The sequence below is a fragment of the Bos taurus genome, chromosome 13, assembly GCF_002263795.3.
Source record: "Bos taurus isolate L1 Dominette 01449 registration number 42190680 breed Hereford chromosome 13, ARS-UCD2.0, whole genome shotgun sequence".
NCBI classification, from domain to species: Eukaryota; Metazoa; Chordata; class Mammalia; order Artiodactyla; family Bovidae; genus Bos; species Bos taurus.
In genome coordinates, this window is record NC_037340.1 from 74,648,995 (window position 1) to 74,674,324 (window position 25,330).

At 53.3% G+C, this 25,330-nt stretch overlaps 2 protein-coding genes across 5 annotated transcripts; one reads left to right on the forward strand and one right to left on the reverse strand.

Moving 5' to 3' along the window:
• The first annotated feature begins 205 nt into the window (after window positions 1-205).
• Window positions 206-6,776, forward strand: CTSA (cathepsin A). The gene is given in 16 exon segments (NM_001035326.1): window positions 206-237; window positions 463-653; window positions 1,000-1,111; window positions 1,388-1,438; window positions 1,531-1,617; window positions 1,844-1,999; window positions 2,417-2,508; window positions 2,910-2,994; window positions 3,812-3,903; window positions 3,987-4,036; window positions 4,039-4,064; window positions 4,158-4,297; window positions 4,946-5,021; window positions 5,717-5,806; window positions 5,981-6,085; window positions 6,331-6,776. Coding segments are annotated over 15 exon segments (1,437 nt in total). The 5' UTR covers window positions 206-237; the 3' UTR covers window positions 6,415-6,776.
• On the reverse strand, window positions 6,708-17,904 carry PLTP (phospholipid transfer protein). 4 transcript variants are annotated; one of them, XM_025000372.1, is made up of 16 exons: window positions 17,815-17,904; window positions 16,474-16,584; window positions 16,268-16,367; window positions 15,608-15,736; window positions 15,159-15,314; window positions 14,103-14,166; window positions 13,934-13,997; window positions 12,797-12,888; window positions 11,439-11,615; window positions 11,306-11,365; window positions 9,326-9,490; window positions 9,163-9,230; window positions 7,817-7,859; window positions 7,647-7,710; window positions 7,478-7,554; window positions 6,710-7,026 (listed from the first exon to the last, which is right to left on the reverse strand). In XM_025000372.1, the coding sequence occupies exons 2-16, from the start codon at window positions 16,571-16,573 to the stop codon at window positions 6,895-6,897; spliced, it is 1,491 nt and encodes a 496-aa protein (XP_024856140.1). In that variant the 5' UTR covers window positions 16,574-16,584; window positions 17,815-17,904; the 3' UTR covers window positions 6,710-6,894.
• Window positions 17,905-25,330: the final 7,426 nt, after the last annotated feature.

Genomic DNA, 25,330 nt, shown 5'->3' on the forward strand with positions numbered 1-25,330 from the left:
CTTCCACGCTTGGGTCATCTGACCGCCGGCGCCCGGGATGCGACCTGCCGAACCCGCTGACCTTCGCCGAGGTGGAACCTCCGCCGCCCCCGTCCTGTACCCCTGGGTCCATAGAGGCCAGAAAGGGGCAGGAGGCGGCCCGTCACGTGACGCCGGGGCACACGTGACTCGGAGTACACATGACTTCCCGTCGCCGGGCGGGCATCTCCAGGAGAGCGAGGACGCGAGGGAGCGGAGGTGAGAGGGATCCCGGGGCTGGAAGGGATCCCGGAGGCTGGAAGCGATCCCGGAGGCTGGAGGCGATCCGGGAGCCACCCGGGCGGGGCGCGACGGAGGAGGCACGGCGGGTGGGAGCTGGGGCAAGGCAGGGGCTTCCCTGGAGGGTGCGCCGCCAGCTCCCCGCCAGGGGCGGCCGAGCACCGAGCGGGCGAGGCAACAGCCGGCACCCGCTTCCTGCCGCAGATGTTCCGAGCCGCGCTGTGGCCGCCGGTTCTCCTCCTGCTGCAGCTGCTGCTGCTCGCCTGCGCGCCCGGGGGCGAAGGGGCCCACGACCAGGACGAGATCCGCTTCCTGCCCGGGCTGGCCAAGCAGCCTTCTTTCCGCCAGTACTCCGGCTACCTCAAAGGCTCCGGCTCCAAGCGCCTCCACTACTGGTCTGCAGCCTTTTCTTCCCGGACGGGGTTGGGAGGGGGGCACTGCAATGCCCACCGTGAGGGGAGATGATGGTGTGTGTGGGGGGGGTGTCTTTAAGACCCCTGAGGGATCGGACTTACCTGGGGGTTCTCTGGTTAAGGCTCCAGTGCTTCCAGCTGCAGGGGACTGGGTTTCCATCCCTGGTTGGGGGACTAAGAACTCGCATGCTCTGCCGTCAAACTGAGATTAAGAAGAAGAAGAAGAAAAAAAAAATCCCTGAGGAAATCCAGGAGTAGGGAAGGCTGGAAGACTGAGCTGCACCCAGTCCCCCGCACCAGCACCCACCCTAGCCTGACTGGCCCCCAGGTTTGTGGAGTCCCAGAAGGATCCGAAGAGCAGTCCTGTGGTTCTGTGGCTCAATGGAGGGCCAGGCTGTAGCTCCCTTGACGGCCTCCTGACAGAGCACGGCCCCTTCCTGGTGAGTGGAGAGCAGCGGGGTCACCCCCTGGTCAGGGGCAGGGAGGGGACAGTTCCCAAAGGAAAAGGCCCGGGAAGAGGGCGAAAAGGACTTTGTGGTCTTCCAAAAAATGTGTCCCTTTCCTGAGCCTCGGTTTCTTCATCCATACCCCTGACTTGACAGTTTCATACCTCAGGGGGTTTTGCCTGGTTGTGCAATACCCAGCAGGATGACCTTCCCCCACTCCACCCACCACCCAGCTGACTCTGGGAATTTAGCCATCTCTTTCCTCCACAGATCCAGCCAGATGGTGTCACACTGGAGTACAACCCCTACTCCTGGAACCTGGTATCGCCGCCCCTTTGGGTCCTGGGTGGGTGTCTCAGCAGTTGGATGGGGAAGGGAACAGCCCCTTCAACCCATTTCCACTTCCCCTCTAGATTGCCAACGTGTTATACCTCGAGTCCCCAGCTGGAGTGGGCTTCTCTTACTCCGATGACAAGTCTTATGCCACCAATGACACGGAGGTGAGTCCAGTGTCCACCCACGTGTCTCAGTCTCCCTGGTTGGCATGATGCAAGGAGAAAAAGAGCATGGTCTTGGAGTCCATTTGTGGCTCTGTCACCAGCTCTGGGGTGTGGTCTCGGACAAGTCACAGGCTCTTGCACAAACAGGGTGGGTGGGTGTCATTATCTCTGAGATTGTAGCTCAAGCACCACCACTTTCTGATTCCCTCTATCCTGCCATCTCCAGGTCGCCCAGAGCAATTTTGAAGCCCTTAAAGATTTCTTCTGCCTGTTCCCAGAATACAAGGGCAATGAGCTTTTCCTGACGGGCGAGAGCTATGCCGGCATCTACATCCCAACTCTGGCAGTGCTGGTCATGCAGGACCCCAGCATGAATCTTCAGGTGCAGGGAGGCTGCAGGAGAGGAGGGAGGCCTAGACTTGTGATTAGCAAGGTCAAATAGGTCCGCTCTCCACCCACTTCTTGGGCATTCCCCTGCGGCAGGTCTCCTCCAGGCATGTGATATCCCAGGTCCTGCCTCCCCTGCTCTACGAGCAGAAGGTCAGCTCCTCCGTCCAACTCTTCCTTCATGACACCCCTTGCACTCGCTGGCCCCTCTGGGCTACGTGCCTCCCCTGACCGGAAGCTCACTCATCAAGCTGCCAGCTCCATTCTTTACACTGAGTGGCCTCCCCCGCCCAACCACTCCCTCAAACCACCCTGGGTTTCAGCTTCCAGACTGCTGAAGGTTTGGGTGGAGGTCAAAGGAGGCTCTTCTGGCCCACGTCCAGATGAGCTGAAGGCCCTGGGTGTTTCACAGGGGCTGGCGGTGGGCAATGGACTCTCTTCCTATGAGCAGAATGACAACTCCCTGGTCTATTTCGCCTACTACCATGGCCTTCTGGGGAACAGGTATGGGAGAGGACCACTGGGCAATCCCTGGGTGTGGCGGGTCATGGGGGTCTCAGGTCTGTCCTCCAGGCGCATGCTATCTCGGGTCCTGCCCTGGTTTATGAGCAGAAGTTGGGGGGCGGGGGAGGTGGGTGAGATGGGGTTGCTAGAAGGATTTTGGTGTGGAAAGATGAAAGGATCTTTCATGTAAAGATCAGAACATAAAGAAATGAAGGACGGCTGGCAGGATGGCCCCAGGGCAGCCAGGTTTGGGAGCTACATACCACGCTCTCTGATAAATATCTTTGTCCCCAGGAAACAGGTCCTTTGGGTCCAAGCCCTGACGGGGAAGTTGAGAAGGCGGGATACTTGCCTTCTCTGGCCCACCATGGGCCTAAGCAATTATCATTCATCTCTTACAGGCTCTGGTCTTCCCTGCAGACGCACTGTTGCTCTCAAAACAAATGTAACTTCCACGACAACAAAGAGCCAGAATGCGTGGCCAATGTGCGGTTCTGCCCCCGCCCTGCGCCACCCCCGACAGCCCCCATCCTGCCCATCCCCCACCCCCTTCATTTTATAGCCTGCTTGGTGTTGGTTAGTCGGTTGTGTCCGACTCTGTGACCCCATGGACTGTAGCCCACCAGCCTCCTCTGTCCATGGGATTCTCCAGGCAAGAATACGGGGGGAGGGGGGGGGGGCTGTGCCGTTTCCTTCTCCAGGAGATCTTCCTGACTAAGGGATTAGCCTGTTTCTCCCGCCTGAAGGCAGATGCTTTGGAGTGTGGGTGCGGTCCCACACCACTGCCTGTGGTCTCCCTGTGAGGGGAAAGGGCGTTTCCCTCATCCAGCGTCTGATGTGCCATGGCTGTGCTCAGTGATGGCCATGCAGATTGTTCCTCCTCCAGAAGTCCCTTTCGAGGGAGATCGTATTATCCACATTTTCCAGATAAGGAAACTGAGGCCAAGCATGTGGAAGTCACAGTGCTAGGAAGGAGAGGCACAAGGATTTGGACCCAGGACTAGCAGATTCCTTCCACTGAGGCTCAGTTTCCCTGGGGGAGGGGGGGAAGGATAATGACCAGGCCAAGTAGAAGAGCAATAAATCTTGGGATGTGGGACTTCCCTGGTGGTCCAATGGTTAAGACTCCTTACTCCCAAGACAGGGCGTGCGGGTTTGATCCCTGGTCTCGTCGGGGAACTAAGATCCCACGTGTCACATAACAGGCCCAAAGAAAGAAAAAAAAAGTCTTGGGGCGCTGGTGGGGAGGTGGTGGGAGGCCAGGATTCTGTAAAGCATGGCAGCTTGGGGGGTGTCATTGCAGCTTCAGGAAGTGTCCCACATCGTGGCCAGCTCCGGCCTCAACATCTACAACCTCTATGCTCCATGTGCTGGGGGGGTGCCCAGCCACGTAAGGTAGGCCCTGCCAGGCATCCTGTTTGCCAACCCCAGCCCTATCTGGGGGCCCAGGCACCCATTTCCCCCCATTGCACTTGCAGGCATGAGAAGGACACTGTCGTGGTCCAGGATCTGGGCAACATCTTCACCCGCTGCCACTCAAGCGGGTGTGGCATCAGGTGTGCAAGGGCCCAGGCTTCCTCCCAGCAGGGACGGGGAGGGACAGCGGGGCAGGGAAGCCAAGATCCTGACCCTCTGTGCCCCCCTCCCAGACGCTGCTGCGTTCTGGGGAGAAGGTGCACCTGGACCCCCCCTGCACCAACACCACGGCCGCCTCCAACTACCTCAACGACCCTCACGTGCGGAAGGCGCTCCACATTCCCGAGCAGCTGCCCCGCTGGGACCTGTGCAAGTGGGTTTCTGTGGGTGCTCGTGGCCCGAGGGGTGGCGGACTGTTGGGGCTTGTGGGCCTCAGAAAGGTCCCCAGGCATCCTGTGCCTAGGGTTTCTCATTGAGGACACCATGCACATCTGGGTTGTGATCGTGAATTGTTCCAATAGGATTTCAAGGTCCCTGACCCCCAGATGGACGGATATTCAGCCACTTAACTCTTAAATGGCCACACTGGTGGTTAAAATGTCAGTTGCTTACACTGGTATTTAGTAGACACTCCCATCCCCTGCCCCTCCCTGACTTTAGTACCAGCCCAGCTGCCTGCAGCTGTCTCCTGTGACACCTACACGTAAGAAGGTGACCACAGCAGGGGCCAGTCAGGTCCATTCTGATTGGTCAGCACGAGTCCTTACGCCTTAACGCCAGTGGCATCCCAGCCACAGTAAAAAAGCATCCCTGCACATTTCTAAATGGGGGTGATTTGGGGTCTGCTGGATTCCAGCCCCACCTCCCCTCATCTAGGTGAGTCCCAGAGAGGTTACATGCCCAAGGAGGGGCTGGATCCCAGCTGTCTGTCTCTCTTGGGCTGGAGCTTGGGAATAGGAGCAGGTAGGGGATGAGGTCTGATCTGTGGTCTCTTTTTCTTACTGCCCACGTGGTCCTGCAGCTTCCTGGTGAATATCCAGTACCGCCGTCTCTACCAAAGCATGTGTTCCCAGTACCTGAAGCTGCTCTCTGCACAGGTGAGTGGGCAGCAGCCACAGCTGGGTCCATCAGCAGCCTCAGGACCCTGGAGCAGCGTGGCAAGGTGGGGGCTGCTTTAGGGTGCCAGTTGGGGCAGGGGAAGCTGAAACTCCCCAAAAAAGTGAAGTCCCTTGCCAAGAGCCTGTGGTCAGCAGGGTCAGGATTTGAACCTGGCTCTGTCCCCACCTGATGCTGCTCTGTGGGAAGAGTCTGAGGGGTCTCCATCAGTCCAGGAGCCTTTAAGGTGAGAAGAGCTAGTCAGATCATGTTACAAGGGGCAAACAGAGGTCCAGGGTGGGAGAGGACCTTGTCCAAGGTCACCTAGAAGATACGGTAGGTTACCTAGGAGATACTGGCTGAGCCAGGGCAGGACCAAGTTCTGCAGAGCACAGTGGGTAGCGTATGGGCTCTGGGGTCACTAGCCAGGTTACCCTGGGCAAGTTTCTCACATATCTGAGGCTTGATTTTTCCATCTGTAAAATGGGGTTACTAATGGTATCATAGTAAAATGCTGCATAGGTAAAGCATTCAGTAGGGCTCTCGCCTTGAAGGAAGTGGTCAGAAAACAAGGGTTTCCTGATTTATGCAATTTAGCTGGATTCCTTGAATTTCCTGGTGGGTAGGGCTTGAACCGGGGGAGGGCTGGGGTCTGGGCTTATTCCAAACCCTCATTTTCCCCCTTGTGCTGCTTCAGAAATACCGGATTCTGCTGTACAACGGCGATGTGGACATGGCCTGCAATTTCATGGGAGACGAGTGGTTTGTGGATTCCCTCAACCAGAAGGTGAGGCAGGGGTCCCAGCCCCAGGGTCAAGTAGGTGCGGGGGGAGGGCAGACTGGCTGGGGCAGACAGAGAGAGCAAACCTGGAGGCGTTCCCGGCCCCTGAGGCCTGGCCGGTGGTTGCGAGCAGAGGCGAGGGGGCAGCTGCAGGCTGCTAAGTCTTTCCTGGCGGGGCAGATGGAAGTCCAGCGCCGGCCCTGGTTGGTGGACTACGGGGAGAGCGGGGAGCAGATCGCTGGCTTCGTGAAGGAGTTCTCCCACATCGCATTCCTTACCATCAAGGTAGGACCTTGATGAGGACTGGGGAGGAGGGAGAGGGTGCAGCAGGACCTGCCTGTCCTTTTCTTCCAACCTTTTATGCTGGGTTACCACGTGGCCCCTGGAAGGGCAAGTTCTGGCCAGGGATGGGATAAAGGGAGGGACCAGAGGAGGAAGGTCATGGGCTAGAGGGTTCCCGTAGGATGAAGGAAGCACCCAGGGGCAGGGGTCGTCCAGGGAGGGAAATCTCACAAAGCTTTGCCCTTCAGGGCGCCGGACACATGGTCCCCACCGACAAGCCCCAGGCTGCCCTCACCATGTTCTCCCGCTTCCTGAATAGGCAGCCATACTGAGAACCACAGGACCAGCCCCCACTGCCTGATCTAGTCCTTCCCAGCCTCTCCTGCCAGAAGAGAGGGCCCCCTTTATGCAGAATACCCCTGTAGGGCAGATCCCTGCTTCCAGAACGGCTCCCACCCCCCTCCACTGCCCTGTGCATCCCAGACCTGGTCCCAGCGCCTCACTTGGGGGGAGTTTGCACTTTATAACTCACCGGGGTGGGGCCTAACCCCCTCCCTGCTGAAAGAATTGCCCTCATTGCACTGATAGCATCCCACAATCAAAACAAAGCTCAGAACACCCCACGGGGAGAGTGGACGGACTGTAATTGATGGATTGACTGTGATTATGGAATTAAATTGGGTACAGCTTAAAACCCCGTCTTCTCTGTGGCACTGGGGGTTATAGAGGACACTAGAGGCTGTGATGGGGTGAGGGAGGGGATGAGAGGCGGTGGAGTCCTGAATGCAGCTGCCAGGGTAGGGGCTGAGGGCTCAGACAGCTGCCGTGGAGGGTGGCGGGGCGCTGGATGTTCGGGGGTCCCTGGTGTCAGCGGGCCGGTTCTTCTCAATCACCTCTCTCAGCCCTTTGGCAAAGTGGAGGTCAGCCCCGATGGTGAGGAAGCCCTGTGCAGGAGGGAGCAGAGAAAGGGGTCTCTTTATTCCATTACTAAGAATAGTGTCTAGAGACACAGACAAGAATCACTGGCCTCAATCTAGTGGGAGAGGCAGAGCACCAGAGTGGTACTTATAACTCCCTGTGATGGGTGCTGAAATAGAGGCTGCAGGAGATCCAGGAGGGCTTCCTGGAGGAGGCAAGCTTTTAGTTAAGACCTGATAGATTAGTCGGCATTGGGGATGGAATCAGGGAAGAGTGTCCCAAGGTGAGGATGCAGCCTGTGCAAAGGGCTGGAGGAATCTGATGTAAGGTTGAGATGAGAAGAGGCCGTTGAAAAAAAAATTAGTTAAAAAAAGATGTTGATAAGGGAGAAACGGCGATCAGGTCATGGAGGGCAGAGGAGAGCTGTAGAGGGAGGGGAAGGCTCTGCCCTCCTTCCCCACGGTGCCCCCTACTCACCGCGTGGTTTGTCACCACTTCACGCACAAAGTCGATTCCCTCGGGGAGTGGGATCTGCACCCCACGCCAGGTCCGCTCTGTGGGCAGGAATAGTCAGCTCAGTCTGAATCCACCCAGCTCTTCCCCTGACCTCTCCCCAACGCTCCTCACACCCCGACCCCAACCCTACCATTGAGCATGGGCATCACTGCAATCTGCAGCAGGGTCTTCAGAGGGGTCTGCAATGGTATCAGCTGGGAGCGGGGAGACAAGAAGTCAGGGCAGTGAGGGGATGGGTCTGGCCTTCACTGCCCTCCCCAGACCCCAACCTTGTGCCTGTACCCCCTCTTCCCAACTCACTGCCAGTGACTCCAGTGCAGATTGGTTTGAGTAGATTCGGAACCTATGGGAGAGAAAGAAGGGTCCCATGGGCAGGGGCCCTTCCCCAGGCCACCCAGGCCTACCTACCCCAAGCCCTTGAGTTTCCGTCTTGGATGTTCCACCCACACACCTTGCCAGGGGGTTCTAGCACTTTCCAGATGTGCATCCTTGGGTGAGTTGTTTCTCCCTCTTCAGTCTCCTTTCTCCAAGTCTACTACCTTTTGTTTTTTGTTGTTTTGTTTTGAATCTCAAATCTGCTGCTTTTTATTTGTAGAGCACCTCCTATAGCCAGACTTTTGCTGATGGCTTTCCGTGTGTTGGGGCTTCCCTGGTAGCTCAGACGGTAAAGAGTCTGCCTACAATGCAGGAGACCCGGGTTCAATCCCTGGGTCGGGAAGATCCCCTGGAGAAGGCAATGGCAAAACCCACTCCAGTATTCATGCCTGGAGAATCCCATGGACTGAGGAGCCTGGTGGGCTACAGTCCACGGGGTCGCAAGGAGTCGGACACAACTGAGCGGCTTCACTTTCACTTCCGTGTGTTATTTACCTTTATTTAGCAAAACTGTCCATGCTTGCTTCCTGCCAGATACCAGGCATGTTAAAAAGCTAAATACTGAAATATTTTTAAATGCCACATGATTTAATCCTCATAACAACCCTAAGGAATAGGCACTATTAAAATTTGCATTTATAGAGGCAGCATAGGAGGCCCAGAGAGACAGTGATTTGCATAAGGTCACACAGCTGGCAAATTCCAGAACCTGCCTCTAGAATCTAGGCTCTTGGACAGTGTTCTACACCAGCCACACAGTAGCCACTAGCTGCCGTGGTTATAGAAATGAGCAAGTGAGGAATTGTTTCATTATAATTAAATGAATACAGCCACCAGTGGGCTGGCGCCTGCTACACTGAACAGTACAGCCTTAGACAGCAGATGCTACTATTTTCTATATTTAATACATGAAGAAAATGAAGCTCAGAAAGATAAAAGAACTTGTTTCAAGATCGCAAAACTAAGTTGTGCCAAAACCTGTGTTCTTACGCACTTTGCTGTGTGACAGTGGGTGTGTCATTTAACCTTCCTGGGCCAGCTGGATCATTTCTCATCATACCTGCTCTGCCTGCTTCTGGGCAGTTGAGGATGCAGAGAAATTACACTGTAATGAAACGCTTGATGCATTAACAAGACCCTGGCTTTCAGGTGGCTGATAGCTATGACTGAATTTTAGCTCCCCAGTATCGCTGGGCAGGTATGATTATCCTGAAGGCACTGACACTCAGAGAGGTTACGGGCTCATCCAAGACCCTCAGACACCTGCCCACCTGCGCAGGTCCAGCTGGGTGCGCAGCGCCTTCCCCCGGAGGGCCATCTTGGCGCTGAGTCGGGCATCCTGGGTGGGAAAGCAGGGAGGGTGGTGTTACTGCCCCAAAGTGGGTGGTGGCCCCCCTCCTTGACCCTCTGCATCCCCTGCTCTGGTGTCCGGACCATGATCATGCTGGACAGCTGGACCTCGGGCTGGTTGGGTGGCACCAGGGCGATGGTGACACTGGCGGTGACAGAGACAGTGGTGCCCGAGGGCTTGATGGTGCAACGCGGAGGCTCCATGACCCGCAGCTCCAGCTTCAGCGGAGAGTCAATCACTGCCGGGCTCTGGGGACACAGCAGGGAGGGCCGGTCAAGTCCTCCCCGAGGAGTCCCTGGGGAGGAGTGGGTAGTTTTACCCTCTGGGGGCGCACAAACACAAATAGGAAGACAGCGATGGCTTCCAGAACCCTCCAGGACTGTGTCCAGCCTCTGCCTTTGCTCAGACAGGGAATGTCTCATTCCAAGAATGCCTCCTTCCTTCTCTCTCTGTTTTCCCATGTTCTCGATATTCAAGACCCAGCTCCAATCCAGACTCCTCCAGAACAGTCTCTTTGCACTTAAACACCCCAGGGAATTCCCTGGTGGTCCAGTGGTTAGGATCTGCCTCCAAGTAGGAGGGTCCGGAAGATCCCCTGGGGAAGGAAACGGCCACCCACTCCAGTATTCTTGTCTGGAGAATCCCATGGACAGAGGAGCCTGGCGGGCTGCAGTCTATGGGATCACAAAGAGTCGGACACAACTTAGCGACTAAACCACTGCCACAAGCAGTGGTTAGGACTCCGTACTTTCACTGCCGTGGGCCTGGGTACAATCCAGGTCAGGGAACTAAGATCCCACAAGCCACATGACTTGACAAAAAAATTAATAAATAACAAAACTCAGCCCCCTGCCATACCTTTCTTCTTGAACCTGCTGAGCTATTCTACAGGCAGTGTAGTGACCACCTGCTTGCTTTTCACCAAACACTTCACACATGTTCGCTCATTTAAACCTCACAGTAACTGTGAAGCAGGTATTAACTTACACCCACTTTTGAGATGGGAAAATTGAAGCAGAGGGAGGTTAAGTAACCTGTCCAAGTTGTGTTGCTCAGTTGAAGAACTGGGACTGAGACCCAGGCAATCATGGCAACAGAGTCCATGCTCGGCCACGACGATGATGCCACTGATGACGACAAGGATAGTGTTCGTAGCAGCTGGTGTTGTAATTATAAGTATTAACGCATTCAACCCTCATTCAACTCTGGGAGGCTACATAGTATAGAGAAGTAGGGTAACCTTGAATCACCGAGATTCATACCCAGGTTCAAATCCCAGCTCCATCATTTTATAAGCTAGAACCAAGGACAAGTCCAAAGACTCTAATGCTGGGAGGGATTGGAGGCAAGAGGAGAAGGGGACGACAGAGGATGAGATGGCTGGATGGCATCACTGACTCGATGGACGTGAGTCTGAGTGAACTCCAGGAGTTAGTGATAGAACAGGGAGGCCTGGCATGCTGCGATTCATGGGGTCGCAAAGTCGGACACGACTGAGCGACTGATCTGATCTGATCTGAAAGTAATGGACATGGGTTTGGGTAAACTCCGGGAGTTGGTGATGGACAGGGAGGCCTGGTGTGCTGCAGTCCATGGGGTCGCAAAGAGTTCGGACACGACTGAGGAACTGAACCAAACTGAAGTATTTCTTTAAAAATTTTAACTCTCCATTAAACAAGGGAAAAGAAGCAAAAAGGATAATACCCGGATCTCCTACATTGCAGGCAGATTCTTTACCATCTGAGCCAGCAGGGAGGCCCAGATTGATATTTCAGTTGCTATTAAAGTCCCTACACTGGCCTGCCTTGGGTTCTCAGCCCAGGTTCTTCATCCTGGTTTTCGTGAAAGAGATGAAGCAAGAGTAGCAAAGTCTTCCTTGCAGACCTGGGAACCTTCATAGACTCTGGCCAAGTCAGGGGCTGTGGCCACTGGCAGGAGGCCAGGCCTTCTGTCTACTCTGTGGCTGCTGCTGGGGGCCCTGCTCACCTCACCAGTCGCCTCGTGGGTGTACACTTGGTGTGCCCACCCACCTGACCAGGCTCCCACCTCCCACCCACACTCACCATGAGGACGATGCTCCCAAAGTAGGAGGCCCTCAACACCATATCCAGGTCATGAGGCACCTGCACAGGGGAATTGGGGGTAAGGCAGAAGGCCCATCACAGGCCCCCACCTCACAAACAGATCCCGGCTTACCTTGTCCCCCACCAGCGAGAGCTTCAGGGCTCCTGCCCGGAAGTAGCTCTCCATGGCAGAGTCAAAGAAGAACTCAGAGAAGGCCACGTACACCATCCGCTCTTCCTCCTGCAGCTGGGGCTCCACCGCCCGGTTGGACAGACTCCAGTTGGCCTCAGTCAGGGGATAGAAGGCCCCCTGGTTTTGGAGGATCAGGGTCAGGGCCAGGCAGACTGGTCCGGCACCCAGATGTCTCGAGGCATATAATTCACTGTCCCCAGACAACATGGTGGAGGATTGGACCTCGTTGTTGACCTTGGGGGGACTCAACAGGTACTTTCCTTAAAAAGCATGGAAAGGAGGGTAGCTGGAGTGCTCCGAGTCCGCAGTCCCATCCGACTGAAGGAGGGACACAAGAAAGGGCTCAAGGGGGAGGTGGCCCTTGAATGGGCCTTGAAAACTAGACAGTAATAATGATGGCAACTACTGCCTCCATGTACAGAGTACTTCTGTGCCGTTTACCTAGACCAACTCCTTTAATCCACATAACATCCCATGAGATTATCTTTTCTTACTGTATTATTTCTATTTACATTTGAGGAAACAGGTACAGAAACGTTAAGCCACTGGCTTAATATCACACAGCTAGTAAGTGGCAGAGCCGGGAGCTGATCTTCTGGCATTCTAACTGGACTCTGCTCTGAAACTCTGCAACACTCCATTAGGAAAAGCAATGGCCATGGCTACAGACTAGCTGAGGGGCCTTGGACAAGGGACATGGCCTCCCTGAGCAAGTCTGCACATCCCTAAAATGAATATAACATCAGGACCTGATTTACAGGGTTGTGAGAGGAGGGAATGAGATTGCGTGCATTAAAGCTAAATGTTCAGTTCCTTCTGGGAGAAATGGGGGAAGACAGTACATGAACAAAGGCCCTGAGATAGGAAGCGAAGGGCATCTTTGGCAACGAGTAGGAGTTTCCCAGGTGGCACTCGTGGTAAAGAACTCGCCTGCAATGCAAAAGATGTAAGAGACGTGGGTTCGATCCCTGGGTCAGGAAGATCCCCTGGAGGAGGGCATGGCAACCCACTCCAGTATTCTTGCCTGGAGAACTCCACGGACAGAGAAGCCTTGAGGGCTACAGTCCACAGGGTCGCAAAGAGTTGGACACAACTGAAGCGACTTACCACATACACGCACACAGCTGCAAAGGATGAAGTTGGAAAGGTGGGACCAGACAAGATTAACAAGGCTCAAGTGTCAGACCCAGGAGTTGAGCCTGAGGCCACAGCATCCCCACCAGTGGAGTGGCCACATAAGAGTGTGCTTTAGGAGAGAAGGAGGGGGTCCGGTTGCACACACCAGCTGGGCAGCTCACCCGGAATTCCATGTCCAGGTTGCTGGTGGAGGCCACGGGATCCTTCAGGAGGGAGTAGTCGATGCCAACGAGCTCATCCACAGCACTGCGCACTGTCGGGAGGGGCTGGAGTCATGCAAAGCCGTGTGGTGCTGGGCTGGCTGCTTAGGCTCTCTGGGCCTCAGCTGCTTACTCACAGAAGGGGGATTAGAACACTTCCCTCATAGGGTGCTTATGAAGCTCAAATCAGTTTTACTACAAGTGGAAAGTATTTAGTGCCCGGTGTGCAGTGGTCAACAGTGTTAGCTATTATTATTGTGGCTTTTGTTGTTCTCTCGGTTTGTTTTTGGTCGCAGTGCTCAGCTTGCTGCATTTTAGTTCCCCAACGAGGAATTGAACCTGGGGCCATGGCAGTGAAAGCACTGGGTTCTAACCACTGAGCCACCAGGGACCGCCCCCCCCACCCCGATTATTATTATTGTTGTTGTTTGCTGCTACTACTACTACATAGGTTTCATCAAGTCACTAAATAATATTGCGAGGGAGAGACTTCCCTGGTGGTCCAGTGGCTAAGACTCCATGCTCCCAATGCAGGAGCCCGGGTTTGATCCCTGGTCAGGGAATTAGATCCCACATGCCGCAATTAAGAGTTTGCATGCTGCAACTAAAGATCCTGCGTGTCACAATTAAGACCTGGCACAGCCAAATAAATAAATAAAAAGAAATTTAAGAAATACTCTAAGATGGCAAGGGATTCCCTTCTCTCAGTGGCTTGGTTTCCCCTGCCCTCTCCTTCCCATCCTGTGCCCCATGCATGTGACATGATGATCTCATCGCTTAGGGAAAGGGAAATCATGTTTACTGAGCTCCTGTTAAGTGCCAGGAGTTGAATACAAATGAGGCCCCCACAGCAGACACGTATTAAGGATCACGACAACCATGCCTTCAGTCAACCCTCACAGCGAGCCCTGAGGAAGCGCTGTCAGCCAACAAGGAGGGAGAGAGTGAGTACTGACCACAGGGAGTCAGTGGCAGGGGGCCACCTTTGAACCCAGGGCTGTTCCATCAAGTGCTACCTGACAGCTGCCCACCCAGCCTCCTCCCCACCTCCGCGCCAGGGTGGGGCCCAGAGCTCCCCACCCCGTCTACACAACTCACCAGGCACGGTGTCCAGCAGCGAGTTGAGAAGCACAGTCCCTGCGTGGTAGAGCACGGGGCAGATCTGGGAGGTGGCAGCCTGAGTCAAGGTCTTGGCAAGAGAGGGCATACGACCCCCACCCCGCCATTGTCCTCCAACATGCCCCCCCCCACCTGCCATTGCCCACACCTGCTGGTTGAGGAGGAAGCGCATCCCTGAGGTGATGAACGTGGAGAGGAATTCATACACCTTCCTGTGAGGAGAGGAGAGGCCAGGTGAGTCCAGACCCTGCCCTCACCCCAACCCAGTTCTAGGAGAAATCACAGTGATTAGAGATGGGGGTGGGTGGGCAGAATACCTCTACTTCAGCTTAATTTACCATGTCTTTAGTGGAGTTTCCATTAAAGATGTGGGCTCAAATTCCTTCTCCAGACTGGTTCTCAAGACCTCTTCTCTCACCTCGTCCCCCACCAATCAAATGAATGGACCCAGAGTTCCTCAAACCTCTGAGCATCCTCAGCTCCATATCCTTACTCCTGTCTTCCCTTACATCCTCAGTGCTCCCACCCTGTATTTTCCCATCTGGGCACAGATGCTTCCTCTTCCAGGCAGTCCTCCTAGATTATTCTCTGAACTCCTCCTCCTCCTCCCAGAGTACTTTCTTGGTCCCTCTCTCAAGGCCGCAATGACAAATGTTTCATCCCTCCAGCCAGGCTCTAGTGTCCTTTCTGAATCCTCAGGGCCTGGCCTACACTTCATTTGTTGAATGAATAAAAAAACTGTGTATCAACACCAGATAATAAATCCACCATTTTCTCTCCTCCACCTTCTTTCAGAACCAGCACAAATTCCCCTTCTCAGCCCCAACCCTGGAACTATGTTATTATTTTTGTTATTAATGGTAAGAGCTACCGATTATTGAAAACCCAGTACATGCCCACTGTATACACTAGGTCCTCACAGTGGTTCTTACCTAAGTGGTGAGCCCACATTATATGTGAGGTACTGTTATAAATATTTTTACATAAATTAAGATGAACAGTCCTCACATCTCATAGAGTAGGTCCTATTACCATCCCCATCTTAGAGAGCTTCAGCAACTTGCTCAAGTTCATAGCCAGGAAGTGGTGGGGCTGCGACCTGGACCCAGTTGATCTGATTCCCAAGCCGTGCATTGTGCATTGCCCTAGGCAAATGGGCTGTGCGGCTGAAAGGGGGGACAGTAGGATTGGGGACAGAGCTTACTTTAAGGTTCCCCCAAAGGCTGCATGCATTCTGGATACAGAGGCCTGGCAGGAGACGTTGGACACTTTGATCCGGCCAATGGTATCCCGGGAGAGTTGCAGAGCAGTGTGGATGGATACACCCTCGGCAGAGGCGTTGATATAGCCCCCATCATAGCTGTGGCAGGGGTGGGAGTGTTAATGGTCACTCCAGCTTGGAGCTTAACCAAGTCTTTACTGTCCTCCTCCCCAAGCCATATTGGTCATGGTGGGAGCCCTCTTAATAAGGCTTATGTGCTTCTGCACAGTTCACCTGACTGTGAAATGGGTATGATTGCCCCTTTTGTACAGATGGAGAAACTGAGGCTCAGAAAAGCTAAGGGATTGCCCACAGGTCCACAGTTCCCCAGGCTTCCCAATCCACTCTCCACTCCCAGGTGTGGAGTGGAGAGTCTTGCGCCAGGTCCTCACAAGAACCAGTAGAGGAGCTGTCTCCGGAAGCGCAGCCCCCAGGAGGCATTGTTGATTTGTAGCACCAGCTCCTGGTCTGGCTGGAAATGGAGCTCAGAGAATGTCAGCTGCAGTTCTGTGACCTTCACCCTGTGTGGGAGGCCTCAGGGTCAGATTCATGACCAAGAAAAGGGCATCCCACCCAACCGTAGTAAATTCATTTGCTCCTCTTCCGTTCCAGGTCTGGGGAAGCTGGGGTGAGTGGAACGAATTCTCCCATTGCCCGTCACGTGCCCAACCTGGACCTGGGTGGCTAAAGACCATGGGTCTTTATCTCCTGTCCTTCGGACCTCTCGTATTAGCTCCACCCGGGTACCCTACACCCCACTCTCATCCTTGGCCAAGTTTCTTGACTCCGCCTCTAGGACCAGCCCCAATTCCACAGGTTCGGCTTCGCTTTTCTTGGTCCCGCCTACTCCTAGGCCACGCCCATCGGTTTGGTCCCGCCTCGGTAGGCGGGCCAGGCCTTTATCTTTTCCGGCCTCATCCTGTTTCTTAAGTCCAGCCTCGGCGATCGGGCCACGCCCCCAATCCACTCAGCCCTCCCTTCTCCCGAGACTCCGTAGGTATTTCCTAAGCCTCCGCCCCTGCCCAGGCCCCGCCCCCTTGACCCCCACTTACTCAGAGATGTTGTAGAAGAAGTGGCCCTCACTGCCCCGCAGGTCCGGGATGGTCACGGTCTCCAGCTCTTGTTCCAGAAAGCGCAGCCCCTCCTGCTTCACTGAAGCCGTAGTGAGGTCCTTAGTTCCTGCACACACACACACACAAACACACACACACCTCCCCTCCTTACTCCCCCCACCCCCCACCGCACCCCCGCGCCTTACCCAGCTCCAGCGCCTTGGAGGTGATGCGGATCTTGCAGCCGGGGAGCTCGGCGTGAGCGCCGGCCAGCAGCGCTAGGATCAGGGCCCCGAAGAGGGCCATGGCGAGCGGGCCTGGGGATGGGGTGGGGATCGCAGGAGTCATCCAGGCCGCTAAAACCCACTCCTCGGATGGCCAACCAGAGGAGGGGGATGGCCCGGCTCGTTAAGCTCGAGATCGCTCTTCGGGGAACTTGCAACCAGTAACATTGCCTCCATTTGACAGATGCGGAAACTGAGGCTTAGGCGACGTGCTCGCTTACGCTCGGAGGATTTGGGGCACCGGGGGAGAGCAAGAGCACCTTCTCTGTTCCCCCGTGCAACCGCCGCGTGACGAGTCTGGACCTCCCGGGGATCAAGCCCCCCAGCCCCCACAGCAACCTCCCCTTTTCCTCGGCGGAGGGCGGGGGCAGCTTGCACGTTACCGTGGGAACGGCTGCACGCGCATTCCTGGGGGGTGGCTTGCGGTCTCCTAGGCCGCGAGTCGGAGGAGGCGAGGGAGCAAGCGGCCGACCCGACCTCCGGCTCCCGGGGCTCCCGGCTCCTCCAGGTCCTAAATCCCTGTCGTTGGGCTTCTGCCTGATGCCCCCCACCCCAATCTCAGCGCTCTCCTTCAGAGGCCCTCTTCCTCAGCCCGGGTTCAGTAAATCAGGGGGCTGGGCGAGGGTCTGAGGGCAGATGGGGGCGCGCCCCCAACTCACTCGCGGTGCAGCCGGTGGTCGGCGCGGTCACGTGGGGCGGCGGGCAGCGCAAGGGATCCGGGCAGCGGGGTCTGGCGGGCAGCGCTGGTCCAGCCGCCTTTATAAAGCCGAGCCTCCCCGAGCCCCCCTCCTCTCTCCCACTCTCCTCTCCTCCCTCGGAGATTGGGAGGGGATGGGGCGGGTCGCTGGCAACTGGGAGGGTGGAGAGGGCTGTACGGAGCCCCGTGACAAGCCTGGCCTTGTCAAGACAAGTGGGGGACCCAAGCGGGGCAAGAGGGAGGGAAGTGCAGAAGTCAGCCCGCCCGACGCCAGCAGTCCCTGCTTTGCTGGGACCTTGGTTCAGTTTCCCCCACCCATCTCTTCCTGTGTGATCCTAGGCAAGTCCCTTCCCTTGGGTGCCTGAGCCTCAATGTCCTCATCCAGTAAAATGTGTGTGATAATAGGAACCACCTCTTGGGCCCCGCGGCAAGCCTCAAAGGCAATGCCCAAGACGCATACTTCCCTTTCCTTCCACCGAGCATCATCTCAAGACCTCTCCTTGCCAGGCTTCACTGTGGGAAGCCCCCACGGCCACCCCACCCGCAACTGTCTCTGTGTCACTAACCTGCGGATCTTCAGGGCCCAGAGACCTCTCCAACTGGGGTTCAAGCAAACACTGCCAGCCCAGGAGGACACACGCAAGCTGCTGGAATCACCCTCAGGGAGGCTGGCATTTCCCCAAGGGCTGTGGGTTTCTGGTGAGCCTCTGAAGCTAGGTTCTCTGCACGTGTACTGCCTACAGATGGCCCCAGCTCCCAGGACAGGCTCAGGGCATGCAACCTTTTTGTTGTCAAATGTGTGAAAGCGGGAAAGAGAAATAATGATGGTTCACATCCATTGAACATGTATTTAAGCACAAAACACTAGTCCAGACATGATGACCAACTCCTCCTAATTTCTCCAGAACTTTCCCAGATTTTGAAACTCCAAGTCTCCCTGCCTGGGACCCCCCTGCCCCACACAGTCCCAGGGAAACTAGAATGTTCAGTCACCCTGGATCTAGATTAACTTGTTTAATCTTCTAACAACCTGTGAGGTTGGCATTATTATGAACCCTCTTTAGCAGGAAACTAGAGGTAAAGACAATCCTTGGCTGCTCTGGGAGCCCATAAACTGTTCATGGCAAGGTGGGAGGTGAGAGGTGGGTGCCTACAGCCCAGTAATTGTGTCCAGACCCTGTGTCTAGCAGATCAGGGTTAAAATTCTAGGCTTGCAGCAACATGAATGGACCTAGAGAATGTCACATTGAGTGACGTGAGTCAGACAGAGAAGGAGAAATATCGTATAACAACCCTTAGATGAGGAATCTAAAAAGAATTGATAACACAGGAACTTCCCTAGTGGTCCAGGGATACGACTCTGTGCTCCCAATGCAGGGGGCCTGGGTTCGATCCCTGATCAGGGAACTAGATCCCATATGCCACAATTAAGAGTTTGGGAAAAAAAAACACAACAGAGTTTGCATGCCAAGACCAAAGAACCCACATGCCAAAACTAAGAGCCAATGCAGCCAGATAAATACATATTTTAAAAAATAAAAAGAAATGATACAAATAAACTTACATCCAAAACAGAAACAGACTCAGACTTCAAAAACGAGATTATGGTTGCCCGGGTAAGAAAGGTTGGGGGAAAGGAGAATTAGGGAGTTTGGGATGGACATGTGCTAATGCTAAGTCGCTTCAGTCGTGTCCGACTCTGTGCGACCCCATAGACGGCAGCCCATCAGGCTCCCCCGTCCCTGGGATTCTCCAGGCAAGAACACTGGAATGGGTTGCCATTTCCTTCTCCAGTGCATGAAAGAGAAAAGTGAAAGTGAAGTCGCTCAGTCGTGTCCGACTCCTAGCGACCCCATGGACTGGCAGCCTACCAGGCTCCTCTGTCCATGGATTTTCCAGGGAAGAGTACTGGAGTGGGGTGCCATTGCCTTCTCCGGGGATGGACATGTACACACTGTTATATTTAAATGGATTAAACAACAAGGATCTACTGCATAGCAAGCGGAACTCTGCTCAGTGTTATGTGGCAGCCTGGATGGGAGGGGAGTTTGAGGAGAAAGGATACATGAATATGTATGGCTGAGTCCCTTCTCTGTTCATCTCAAACTATCATCACATTGTCTGTTAATCAGCTATACCCCAATACAAAACAAAAGGTTTTTTTTTTTTTTTTTAAATCCTAGGCTATCAATTCTTAGGTGTATGACCTTGTACCCCATACTTTAGCAACTCTCAGCCTCAGTTTCTAAAATGAAGACAATTAGATTATTGCAAGAATAAATTAAATAGGCATAGTGCATGTGCTGGGCATGATACATGACACACCATTAATGCCAAATAGATGCTAGCTATTGTGATTAGGGTCACAGATTACAAACAGACAAGGCGGGAGGGCTGTAGAAGGGGAACAGAGAAAGTGGTAAGGATATCCAGAGGAGGAAGTGCCTGAACGCCTTTAAACTCTAGTAACCCTGGCTCTTCCGGGAGTCTGGCTGGAGAGAAAAACCTGACGGATGTTAGTTTTTCTTTCCTCACATTTTCCTAACTGGCATGCAAATGTCTTTTGTATCATTGCTATCTTTTACAGGGTCGAGCATGCCTGCTAAGTCACTTCAGTCGTGTCCGACTCCAGGGATTATAGCCCGCTAGGCTCCTCTGTCCATGGGGATTCTCTAAGCAAGAACACTGGAGTGGGTTTGCCATGCCCTCCTCCAGGGGCTCTTCCTGACCCCGGGATTGAACCCGTGTCTCTTATGTCTCCTGCATTGGCAGGTGGGTTCTTTATCACCTGGGAAGCCCCTTACAGGGTCTCCCCCCTAGAACCCCAGTGAACTTTACATTTTTAAAATTATTTATTTATGTATTGTTTTTGGCTGTGCTGGGTCTTCATTGCTGCGCACGAGCTTCTCATCGTGATGGCTTCTCTTGTTGTAGAGTATGGGCTCTAGAGTACATGGGTTTCAATAGTTGCAGAGTGTGGGTTCAGTAATTGTGGCTCTGCGGCGTGTGGAATCTTCCCAGATCAGGGATCAAATCCATGTCCCCTGCCTTGGCAGGTGGATTATTAACCGCTGGACCACCAGGGAAGTCCCAGACTCAGTGAACTTTAAATATAGCAGTGTGACCCTGGGCCAGTGGTTTAATCGCTCTGGGCCTTTGTTTCCTCATCTATAAAATGAGGACAAAGCACCTCCTTCTTAGGGTTGCTTGTGAGGATTAAATGAGTTAATGTATAAAAAGGACTTAATAAGCACCTGGCATTTAGTAAGGGCTCAAAAACTAGCTATAATTATTACCATCATTAGCCATCAACAATTACTAGTGTCATTAGCCTTCAGTCAGTGACTTTCCACCATTCTTGAACTGCCCCTGTGCCCAGATGTCTAGACACCTGAAAGGGCCTTTCCCTGTCTCCTTTCCCACCTCCCTCACCCTTTTCCTTCTGCTCCAGCTACACTGATTTTTTTGGTGCCTTGAACGTGCAAATGAAATTCTTCTTTGCTCAAGTCCTTTGCCGTTGCTGTTCCCTCTGCCTCAAAGGCTTTTCCCTCTGATTTTCCCAGGGCCTGGCCCCTTGTCCTTTTGGTCTCCGTCTAAATGACCCTTCTTCAGAGAAGCCTTCCCTGACTACTTAGCAGTTAACTCTCAATTGCAATAGCCCTTTTTTTTTTTTTTCCTTTTTACCCTTTTCTAGTTGCAGCATATGAACTCAGTTGTGGCATGTGCAATCCAGTTCCCTGACCAGGGATCAAACCTGGGCTCCCTGCACTGGGAGGACAGAGTCCTAGCCACTGGACCTCCAGGGAAGTCCCTGGTTTATTTTCTTTATAGATCTTATTCTAATTTAATATTGGTTCGTTGTCTGTCTCTGTGAGAGCTGGGATCTTATTCACCCCTTACTCCCAGCGCTAGAACAGTGCCTGGTACAGATTAGGTTGTTGCTTAGTCGCTAAGTCGTGTCCAACTCTTTTCGACCCCATAGATTGTAGACCGCCAGGCTCCCCTGTCCATGAGATTTTCCAGGCAAGAATACTGGAGTGAGTTGACATTTCCTTCTCCAGGGGATCTTCCTGACCCAGGGATCAAACCCGTGTCTCCTCCATTGGCAGGCAGATTTTTTTTTTTACCACTGAGCCACCTGGGAAGCCCACAGATTAGGTACTGAGGCGTGCTGTGATTCATGGGGTCGCAAAGAGTCGGACACGACTGAGCGACTGAACTGAACTGAAATGTATTTGCTGAGTAACTGGACTGGTTTGGGAGCGCTTGAGTATCCCTGGGGAGCAGGCGATACCTGTGCTGCCCCTTGTGAGTCACAGTCTAACTGACTCTAAACACAGCCTCGACCTGGGCTGGGGGACATGAAGGTCACCTCTGACCTTGATTCCAGAGACTTGCCTACTCAGCCCGATCCTCTCTGTCACCCTTTCTCCCACAACTTGTGCCCCCAACCTTCTCACTGCAGAATGAAGTTGGCAAACATCCAGCCCAAATGGAGTTCTTTTTACTTTTTTTTTTTTAATTTATTTATTTGGCTACACTGTGTCTTAGTTGCAGCATGCAGGATCTAGTTCCCTGACCAGGGATCAAACCCGGGGCCCCCTGCCCTGGGAGCATGGAGTCTTAGCCACTAGATCACCAGGGAAGTTCCCCACGCGGAGTTTTGGCAGCCTCCCCGAGTCCTCACCACTTGGCTTGAGAGATGGAGCGATCAGAATCCCCAATCCCTTTCTACTTTCACTTCTGTCTTTGAAATGATAAGAAAAGCCTTCCGAGCATTCAAAGCGACAGGAAAGAAATGGTTTTCCAGACTTTATTTTACACCCAGCACACTGATAGTGCAAAACACCAGTGCTTTGGATCCAGGCCAACCTGGTTCAAATCCTGCTTCTGCCGCTTTCTAAAGCAGAGGTCAGCAAGCCTTTCCTGTAAAGGGCCAGACAGTACATATTTCAGGCTTTGTAGGTCCTTTAATCTCTGTCATAGCTCCACTCTGCTACTGTAGCATGAGAGGAGCCATACACAGTCCTTTAAGGAAGAGGCTGCTTGTTGGACTGGGCCCACGGGCTGTAGTTTGCCTACTCCTGTCCTAGAGTAAAAATTAAAAAGTAAATCTCCTGGGACTTTCCTGGCGTTCCAGTGGTTGAGGCTTTGCTTCCAATACAGGGGTTGTGGGTTTGATCCCTGGTTGGGGAGCTAAGATCTCACATGCCTCATGGCCACAAAAATCCAAAACATGAAACAGAAGCCATATTTCAACAAATTCAATAGACATGGTTCATATTCTTAAAAACGTTTAAAAGAAAAAAATTAAGCTTGTCTCGATCCTCAGTTTCCACATCTGTAAAATGGGGATGATTTAGTACCTGCCTCCCCCTGCCGGGTGGCAGTGACATTCCAATGTCATAAAATATATCAAGTCTAAATCTAGTACTTGGCCTACCAAAGGCCTGAATAAATGTCTCTGGTTATTAGTATTAAGCAGTTGTTTAACAAACAAAAAGTGCTTGCCAAATAGGAACTCACTTGAACCTCAAAACACCCTACAAAAGAGCTATCATCATACCCCCTTAACAGATGTGGAAACAGAGGTCTAGAGAGGTGAAGTAATCAGCTCAAGTCAGCCTGGCTCCAGAGCCCACGCTCTTCACCCCTTCAGCCTGTCATCTTTCTTTCTTTTTTTAAATATTTATTTACTTGGCTGCTCTGGGTCTTAGTTGCGGAATGCAGGCTCTTTGATTTCAGCACGCGAACTCCTAGCTGTGGCTTGTGGGATCTAGCTCCCTGACCGGGGAGCAGACCCCAGGTCCCCTCATTGGGAGAGTGGCGTCCTAGCTCCTGGGCCACCAGGGAAGCCCCTGTCCTCTTTCTTTTTGAATGATCCCCTTTAATCCTCACAGCCACCCCTCAAATTATCCAATGTCCCTGTTTAGCAGACTGAGATACTGAGGTACAGCAGGAGGAAGTAACTGGCCTCAGTCAATAAACACAGGCTCCACTGACCACAGGATACCAAGTTGGATTTCTGCCCAAGAAGTCAACAGGAGGGTAGCCGGGCTCCCCGCTCCCTCTCCCTGTCTCCAGCTGTGTTGTCTTTGGATACTTGTGTGGCTTGGAGAAGCTGCGTGCGGTCAGCCCATCTCCCTTCCTGACCTTTCCCCTACCCCGCAACGCCCACCCAAGCGACCCCCACAGGCAATCATCCTCCTCTCTCTCATGAACCCTGCAGGCTCTGTGCCCCCCGCTGCTCAGTGAGGCTGTGCCTGGGACCATGTGAGGGGGGCCAGTTGGAATGAGGGGAGGGGTGTGTGGTGGGCGGTGGGGAGGGGGCACAGATGTCAGATCAGGAAACCCTGATTACGTCTCTCCAAACCACCTGTTTCTAGAATGTAGCTGGGCAGAACTGCCCCCATGGGGGCCAAACATTTCCCAAATGGACAGAGACACAGGACGGACCAGAGCTTTCAGGGTTCAGCCAGGGTGGAGCTATTGACTGCTTCTGTTGCTTCTAAAGTTGGAAGACTTGGTCTTTTGATTTCTCCTTTTCTGTCCCATTTCCTCCTTTTTCGGGTTAAGGAGCCGGCCACGTGGTCCTCGAAGGCCCTTCCAGGTTTGAAACTCAAGGATTCTAAGGCTTCTCATGGGGTGCTGTAGCCCTGGCTCCTGGGTCCTCTGCAGGAGGACCAGGGTTTGATCTCTGGTCAGGGAACTAAGATCCTGCAGGCTGTGCGGTGCAGCCAAAATATATACAAGCATCATCCATGCCCTCAGCTTCCTCCCGATACCTCTCCAGCTCAGCTCCGACGTTGGCCTCGGGCAGCTCATTCATTCCCTCTGATTTCTTCTTTATTTTCTTCATGCTCTACCCTCCTTTCCAGGTTCTATGCCTCTTACAGCCTGTGAACTGACTGACTCACGGGGCCTCTCTCTGATGGCCCTCTGAGCCTCCTGCCCTTGCTTGTGCTAGTCACCTAGCATGGGCTTTCTAGCCTCTAAGTGATTTGAGGACAGGGTGGAGGGTTTGCAGCAGTGCTATTTAGATGCTCGGAGTTCGTAAGCCAGTAATAAAATTTCGAAGTACCTTAAATTCAGTTCAGTTCAGTCGCTCAGTCTTGTCCGACTCTTTGCAACCCCATGGACTGCAGCACGCCAGGCTTCCCTGTCCATCCCCAACTCCCGGATTTGCTCAAACTCATGTCCATCAAGTTGTTGATGGCATCCAACCATCTCATCTTCTGTCGTCCCCTTCTCCTCCTGCCTTCAATCTTTCCCAGCATCAGGGTCTTTTCTAATGAGTCAGTTCTTAGCATCAGGTGGCCAAAGTATTACACTTTCAGCTTCAGCATCAGTCCTTCCAATGAATATTCACGGTTGATTTCCTCTAGGATTTACTGGTTTGATCTCCTTGCAGTCCAAGGGACTCACAGAGTCTTCTCCAACACCACAGTTCAAAAGCATCAATTCTTCGGCACTCAGCTTTCTTTATAGTCCAACTCTTACATCCATACATGACTACTGGAAAAACCATAGCTTTGACTAGATGTACCTGTGTTGGCAAAGTAATGCCTCTGCTTTTCAATATGCTGTCTAGGTTGGTCATAGATTTTCTTCCAAGGAGCAAGCGTCTTTTAATTTCATGGCTGTGGTCACCATCTGCAGTGATTTTGGAGCCCCTGAAAAATAAAGTCAGTCACTGTTTCCATTGTTTCCCCATCTATTTGCCATGAAGTGATGGGACCAGATACCATGATCTTAGTTTTCTGAATGTTGAGTTTTAAGCCTACTTTTTCATTCTCCTCTTTCACTTTCATCAAGAGGCTCTTTAGTTCCTCTTCACTTTCTGCCATAAGGGTGGTGTCATCTGCATATCTGAGGTTATTGATATTTCTCCCAGCAATCTTGATTCCAGCTTGTGCTTCATCCAGCCCAGCGTTTCTCATGATGTACTCTGCACAGAAGTTAAATAAGCAGGGTGACAATATACAGCCTTGACGTACTCCTTTCCCAATTTGAAACCAGTCTCTTGTTCCATGTCCAGTTGTAACTGCTGCTTCTTGACCTGCATACAGATTTCTCAGGAGG